Below are 8,238 nucleotides of genomic sequence, written 5' to 3'. Positions count from 1 at the left end.
GCAGCGTCAACGTCAACGGCTGCGGCAGCGTCAGCGTCAACGTCAACGGTACCAGCGGCGTCAACGTCTATGTCGGCAGCAGCAGCAGCGCCAACAACAACAACAACAACACTGCAACAGGACACTGATGGGCACTGGAGACAGGTACATGGTGCGGGGGGAACTCGGCAGCTCTGGACACCATGGGGAACGGGTGACTCTTCGGGTCGATACAGGGGAGAGGGACACACATAGATGTGGGAGGGTAAGGTGTCAAAAAAAACGAAGCAGGCCTTGATCCAGGAAATGGTGAAGGGGAGGTGGCAAATGGTGAAGGGGAGGGGGCAAGGAGGCACATTAGTAACATTAGTAATCAGTAACATTAATCAGGAGGACAGTGATATCAGTCGGAGAACTATATGATATTTGGTCTGTAGGAAGGAACTGCAGATGCTGGTTTACACCGAAGACAGACAGGCAGCATCTCTGGAGAGAAGGAATGGGTGACGTTTCGGATCGAGACCTTTCTTCAGACTAGAGAGGACTAGGGTGGGTGTTGGGTAGGTGTAATATGTGCACTTTGTACTCCCCCTGCATTGGCTGTCCCCCATCTCCCCATTCCCCCATTTCTCTCTCTCTCTCTCCCCCCCCCCCCCCTCTCTCTCTCTCCCCCCCCCCCCCCCCCTCCCTCTCCCACAGCCTCTGTCCACCATATAATTCCATATCTCCCCGTCCTCCTGACCTTCCAGTCCCTTCACCTCTTTCCTTGACAAATCGATTTGTGTGACAAATCATTTTCGTGTTTGATGTTATAAAACGATTGAGCCACTCGTCTACTTTTTGCTTACTTTTCGCAGTTTAATTTGCAATCCTTGCGACTGCTTATCCAGCTTGCTTACACAGTGCTGAAGAGTGAAACACGAGTCGAGATCTTCAGTTGTCAATAACGGACTGCAGGCACTACGTAATCCACTAAATCTTTGTGGACAGCTTTCTTTTAGGTAAGTCATGTATGAAACTTTTGTAAAATATTATTATCATTTTTCATCTCTGTTTTACATTCTATGAATGTTCTTTTCAACTCATTTGTCTGGATTTTTTAAATTATGTAAGAGCAAGGAGAGAAGGAATGGGTGATGATTTCGGGTCGAGACCCTTCTTCAGACTTGAAATCCATCTTCCTACCTCAGCTAAAAATTATGCTTCTTTTAAAAGAGACAGCTTTTCTTTTGTAACAGCTAAATTATTAAAAACCTGTAATTCGTTGTAGAAACGAGGAAATACTGATGCTTGTTTGCAAAAAAAATGCTGCAGTAACTCAGCGGATCAGGCAGCATCTCTGGAGAACATGGATGCTACCCCATGAACGAGACCTATTAACCATTTCTGAAGACTTTTCTTTTACTGATCTTTGGAGACTTGAAATTATCAAAGACCTTGTTGCCTAAATTAATTTGCCTTAATTCCCACTAGCCCATCTGCGCTTACTGACCTACCTTCAAAGATCATCAAAGACAGCTCCCATCCTGCGTTTGGACTGTTCGACCTGCTGCCCTCTGGAAGGCGCTATAGGTGCATCAAATCCAGGACAAACAGACTCAGGAATAGTTGCTTTCCGAGAATTATATCTACTATAAATTCAAATTCACACGTGCACTGACTACACCGCCCAACACAGACTTCCATCTGTATATATGTATGTAGCGCCGCAGAATTTGTGCACCTATTCCCCCCCCCCCATCTCCCTTCTGTTTTTTGTTTTTTCTGTTTCTTGTTTTTTGTGCTAAATTGTATGTATGCACTGAGTACGAGCAGCTTTCAGTTTCACTGTACATGTATAGTGACAATAAATGGCATATCTATCTATCTATATCTATATCTATTCCTGGCCTACCTTGATTCAAAGATAATGTTGTCACATTTTCAAAAAAGGAGATTGCAGATGCTGGAATCTGGCACAAAATAAGATTGCTGGAATTGAGCAGGCCAAGCAGCATTTGTGGAGGCAGAATATGTAGGTATCAACATCTATGCCAGGACTGAGAGAGAAGTGGGAAAATTGCCATTGTACAGAACTACAACGGAGGAGTTGATTTATTGATTGATACTTTATTGTCACGTACTTGGGACAGTGAAATTATTTGTTTTGAAGACGGTATGCAAGTATGCAAAGAGTCGCCACGTAAAAGGTGCAGACAAAGTTGCAAAAGTATTCAATATAGCCCCTCTTCCTTTCCTTCTCTCTCCCCCCCCCCCCCCCATCCCCATCCCTCTTTATTCTCAGAGGCCCCCCCCCCGCGTTGGGCGCCTCTTGTGCTCGAAGGAACTGCAGATGCTGGTTTACACTGAAGATAGACACAAAATGCTGGAGTAACTCAGCGGGACAGGCAGCATCTCTGGATGGAAGGAATGGGTGACGTTTCAGGTCAGCGGGTCAGGCAAGAACATTGGCAGGTAATGTTTTAGGAAGGGTCCCAACGTGAAACAGCACCTATCCATGTTCTCCAGAGATGCTGCCTGATCCGCTGAGTTACTGCAGCATTTTATTTGCAAACAAGCATCAGTATTTCTTTGTTTCTACAACTAATTAGAGGTGTTTAATATTTTAGCTGTTGCAAAAGAAAAGCTGTTTCTTTTAAAAGAAGCATAATTTTTAGCTGAGGTAGGAGGATGGATTTCAAGTCTGAAGAAGGGTCTCAACCCGAAACATCCCCCATTCCTTCTCTCCAGAGATGCTGCCTGACCCGCTTTTTGTGTCTCCCTTCGATTTAAGCCAGCATTTGCAGTTCTTTCCTACATTTCATGTCTATAAATCTCTTAAGTGTTGTGCAGGCAACCCCCTGATTTTGGCCTTTCAGGCACATTAACTTGCTCTTACATCATTCATAAAACATACCCAAAAATTTGAGTGAGGAAAAAGATTTGTTTTCATGGAATTATATATGGAAACTTAATGAATAAACACAATTCCTTATCAATTTTCTTTTCTTGTCGTATGAGCAAAAGATGTGTAATAGAAAATCAAGATACGGATGGTTTTCGTGGTAAGCATCACTTGTAACATGGGGTTCATGTAGGGTGGATGCAAAACCCCCGATTTTGCTTGCCAAAGGGAGCATTTTGTTTTAAAACTAGGTCAAATCAGATCTTCTTGTGTTTATTCGCTTTAAGGTACAAAGAAAAGCTGTATCACCTTATGCTTTTTAAATTTGCAGGTTACATCCTTCAGCGTAGTATTTTATCACAGATTGATCATGTCTGCAGCATCTGTGTCAAATAATTCGCTCGTCAAGACTGTGGCCTCTGAAGTTCCCTTCTGTGATTTCTGTTTAACTTTGGAGAAAATACAGAAAAGCAAATCCAGGCCTGAGAAAAGCAAGTATTTCAAAGACTTCCTGGATTCATGGAGATATTTTCATAATGCTCTTCATAAAAACGAGGTGAACACCACTGATTCTTTTTACCCAGCAATGCGTCTGGTATTGCCTCAGCTGGAGAGGGAGAGAATGTCGTATGGAATCAAAGAAACTATGCTTGCAAAACTTTACATTGAAGTTCTCGGTTTGTCAAAAGAGGGAAAAGATGCACTTAAACTCTTAAATTATAGAACTCCAACGGCCTCGTATGGAGATGCAGGTGATTTTGCTGTGATTGCCTATTTTGTTCTGAAACAGAGGTGCCCAAACAAAGGCACTCTGACTATTCAGGAGGTAAATGACCATTTGGATTCTATTGCACTTAACAATGCTGTTAAGAAAAAAGACTTGGTCAAAAAGAGTCTGCTGCAGTTAATATGCCAGAGTTCTGCTCTGGAGCAAAAGTGGCTTATTCGAATGATCTTGAAGGACATGAAATTAGGTATCAGTCAGCAAACTATATTTCAGTTATTCCATGCAGATGCAACAGAGCTTCACAACGTGACCACGGATTTAGAAAAAATATGTAGACAACTTCACGATCCCTCAGTATCCCTTAGCGATGTTTCCATCACGCTGTTTTCTGGTTTTAAGCCAATGCTCGCCGCTGTTGCTAACATGAAAAACATTGAAAAGTTGATGCACAATCAAGGTTTTTACTTGGAAACTAAACTGGATGGGGAGCGTATGCAACTTCACAAAGATGGAGATGTTTATAAATATTTTTCGCGCAACAGCTATGATTACAGCCAACAGTTTGGTGCCTCCTCATTGCAAGGGTCTCTCACGCCATTTATCCACAAGGCGTTCAGCAGCACGGTGCAAAATTGTATTCTTGATGGAGAAATGATGGCTTACAACCCCAATACCAAAATCTTCATGCAAAAAGGAAACCAGTTTGACATCAAACGGATGGTGGAGGATTCGGAATTACAAACCTGTTTCTGTGTTTTCGATGTGCTCATGGTAAATGATCAGAAGCTGGCAAATGAAACTCTGAGAAAAAGACACGAAGTCCTTCTCACTGTATTCACAACAGCGCCAGGTCGCTTACAGATTGTGGAAAAAATGGAAATAAACACAAAAAAAGACGTTGCGGATGCCTTGAATGATGCTATAGATAAACGGGAGGAAGGAATTATGGTAAAGGATCCTTTATCTGTTTATAAGCCAGACAAACGTGGTGAAGGTTGGTTAAAGATTAAACCAGAATATGTTGATGGTTTGATGGATGAGCTTGACATCTTAATCGTTGGTGGCTACTTTGGAAAAGGCCAGCGTGGTGGAATGGTGTCTCATTTTCTGTGTGCCGTTGCAGAGGTTCCTGCTCCTGGTGAGAAACCATCCGTCTTCCACACCATTTGCCGTGTAGGTTGTGGATACACGATGAAGGAGCTTTACGATCTTGGTCTGAAACTAGATAAGCACTGGAAACCTTACCGTAAAAGCAATTCCCCACCAAATATTCTGTGTGCTACTGAAAAACCAGAAGTGTACATTGAGCCCTACAATTCGGTTGTCCTTCAAGTTAAGGCAGCTGAAATTGTAAGGAGTGATGGGTATAAAACAGGTTGCACCTTGCGTTTTCCACGAATTGAGAAGATCAGAGATGATAAGCAGTGGTATGACTGTATGACCTTGCATGATTTGGATGAACTGCACAATAAAGCATCTGGGAAACTTGCGTCCAAGCACGTTGACCTCAATGACGATGAGCCAGATAAGAAGAAGCGTAAAGCTCTGGCAAAATCCAAAAAGTTGATTGGTATTGCAGAACAGTTTAAGGCTCAAGATCTATCGAATGTCAGCAAAGTATCTAATATTTTTGAGGATGTTGAATTTTGTGTCTTAAATGGCCTTGACCACTATGCCAAAGCTGAGCTGGAAAAGGGGATTGCTGAGTGTGGAGGACTGGTTGTTCAGAATCCTGGGACCAGACACTTACTGTGTTGTTGTTGGCACTGCCAATATCCGCGTCAGAAACCTTGTCACTTCTAATGAGCATGATATTGTGAAAGCTGACTGGTTGATCGATTGTTTGCAAAAGAGACATTTTATACCTTGGCAACCCCAGTACATGATTCACATGTCGCCTTCAACAAAAGAATACTTTGCTCAGGAGTATGATTGCTATGGAGACAGCTATTTTGCTGATCTTGATAAAATTCAGTTGCAAGAAATTTTCCAAAGAATGGTGAAACCAGAGCAGAAATTAACATTGAAAACTATTGCTGACTTGGAGCAGCGATACGGATGGGACCAATCGCCTGTAAATATGTTCAGAAACTGTGTTATATATGTAGACCTATACAGAACAGTTGGCGACTGCAGTACAAAGACCCACAACACAAGCTTAGATTTGAGGGTTTTGGAGCTGCGATTTCGTGGAGCAAAATGCGTCACATGTCTGCAGGAAGGTGTCTCGCATGTAATCGTTGGTAACGATACACAACGTCTCCGGGAACTGAAATTGTGTAGGAGAGAATTTAAAAAGAAATTCAAAATTGTTGTGGAATCGTGGGTGTCTGATTCAGTGAAAGCAGGATATATGCAAGACGAGAAAGTTTACTTACTTTAGAAGATCGTTAAAAGTCATGGAACAATGAGTAAGAGTGGGACTATTCTTAAGATAGACACAAACAGCTGGAATAACTCCGTGGGACAGGCCCCAGCTCTAGAGAGAAGGAATGGACGATGTTTCGGGTCGAGAACCGTCTTCTCGACCCGAAACGTCACCCATTCCTTCTCTCCAGAGATGTTGCCTGTCCTACTGAGTTACTCTAGTGTTATGTATCTACCTTTAGTTTAAACCAGCATCTGCAGTTCCTTCCTACACATTGGGATTATTCTTAACCTGAGCAATGTAGGGCTCTGAGGTAAAGTCATCCAATTTCACCACCTGCAAAGAACTTAACTGAAGATCAGATTGTGTCTGAACCGCTGTTTTATAAATGCTTTTCTTTTTTGTCAATACATAATTTTTCCAGGCAGAGATTGCTACGTGGCTCCTACTCATTCAAAAAGTTGAGCCTCTTCATACACTTCATAAACTACAATGCCCATCATTACATGCATTGGATGATATCGGACAGTTAATCAGTCAACATGCCGATTACCCCAACATAATGTGTTTGATTAAATCCAACTCTTTAATTTTTGCGCGTTTAAACTCAACCGATAGGCATCTTAACAGCAGGAAGGATCAACATGAAAGCACAATATCAAGTTATCTGTCAGCCGCATTTAGTTAACAGGTCATCAGTTTTGCCAGATGTGCCAAGGGCACTTGTGTATGTGCAAAGATGATCACACCCAAATTTATGGAGATGCATTTTGCACGCACAGCAATAAACTAAAATGATCGCGTATAATAAAATATTAATGGAACTTGATTTCCGAGTTGTGCTGCCTTACTGCGGTTCTTAGCCATGAGGCTAAGTATCATCAGAATATTTGATTTTCTTCAATGCCACAAGGACATAAAGCAGCACTTCTTCAATTTTGCCTTCAAACTAAATCACGTTTATTCTAACATGAGCATGGCAGGCCACAAACTCTTCACAGCAAATATCTAATGACAATTCTCACACCAATTAATTTCTGAAATAAATGTCATGATTTGAGAATGTATCCAATACATATATAAATAGTGTATTTTCAAAACTCGGGTCATTCATAAAATGTTATCCCTGTCCTTTTTTACTTGGAAATCTAATTTCTAAAGAGGAGTGAACAGAATCGTGGTTGTGCATCACCAAAAATATTGAAAATATATATTTTTAAGTATAATGGATTGCCTCTCTTTCCAAAGGGAGAAAATTAATATTAAGATGAATATATTGAGTATGTGATTAAATTATAGTGAGTGAATTTCAAACTTGTATGCATGCTAGTCTATATATATTTGTGCTGATTTTATCTAAGTTTAAAGAACTTGTATTTTGAAATAATTCAATAAAGAACTTGTTTAAAATATGACATGTGTATGAATTACTTATTTTGCACTATAATAATTAGGTATGTTACAAAACTTACCTCCAGTTGCGGTGCAGTTCTGCCACTGGTCGTGTGCGCAATTTTAGCGCCTTTGGGGGGGGGGGGGGGGGGGGGGGGGGGGGGGCGGAGTTAAAATGCAGTTTTTTCCTACCTGGCCTGGATTATGTTTTCTCGGAGTGCAAGCTTTTGCTGAAGAATTGTTCCGACGGCCGTTCTGTGAATTTTTTTGTTTTAATCGCCCGGCAAGTTCAGCGCTGGAGTAATTTAAAAATCATTCTCTAAAGCCATCAACGTCGACAACAGGGACGGATTTCACGTACAGGACAGGTAAAGGAAAGCCGTTTATTTTATGTATAAAAGTGCTCCTTAAGATGCCTTTAATTCACATTTTACGTTGCGAAAATGTGATTTTTTTCCCCCAAATGAACCTTCAGTATTTTTCCTTCCAATATGGAGTTTAAATTCACCGCAACCGCAACGTTCCAAACGATCGCGTCCCTGAAAAACCCACTCGCAAGATGATTTAAATGGCTATTCATTTACAGGAATTAAACAAAAATTCACCCACTCACCCACCCTCCCTCTTCTCCTCCCCTCCACCCCCCTCTCCCTCTTGCCCCTCTCTCTCTGTCTCTGCCTCTCTCTCTGTCTCTGCCCCTTCTCTCTCTGCCCTCATTCTCTACCCCCGCCCCCCCTCTCTAGATGTGACTGCAAGTTGGGGGCTATGCCTCAGTAGATGGGGTGGTCATGGGGCTAAAGGAGCAAATTAATATTAATATAATATCAAGGGGGGTAATTAGCGTGTGTGTGGGGGGGGGGGGATAGTTAGTGTGTGTGACGCTGCATG

General features: G+C 41.9%; 1 protein-coding gene across 1 annotated transcript; it reads left to right on the top strand.

Moving 5' to 3' along the window:
• The first annotated feature begins 332 nt into the window (after positions 1-332).
• lig4 (ligase IV, DNA, ATP-dependent) lies at positions 333-7,368 on the top strand. Its single transcript, XM_055637406.1, is given in 4 exon segments — positions 333-539; positions 837-980; positions 3,195-5,324; positions 5,326-7,368. Coding segments are annotated over 2 exon segments (2,739 nt in total). The 5' UTR covers positions 333-539; positions 837-980; positions 3,195-3,233; the 3' UTR covers positions 5,974-7,368.
• Positions 7,369-8,238: the final 870 nt, after the last annotated feature.

Source organism: Leucoraja erinacea, chromosome 6 (assembly GCF_028641065.1).
Source record: "Leucoraja erinacea ecotype New England chromosome 6, Leri_hhj_1, whole genome shotgun sequence".
Lineage (NCBI taxonomy): Eukaryota > Metazoa > Chordata > Chondrichthyes > Rajiformes > Rajidae > Leucoraja > Leucoraja erinaceus.
The sequence above is the reverse complement of the archived record's forward strand: the minus strand, read 5'-3'. Positions and strand labels throughout refer to the sequence as shown.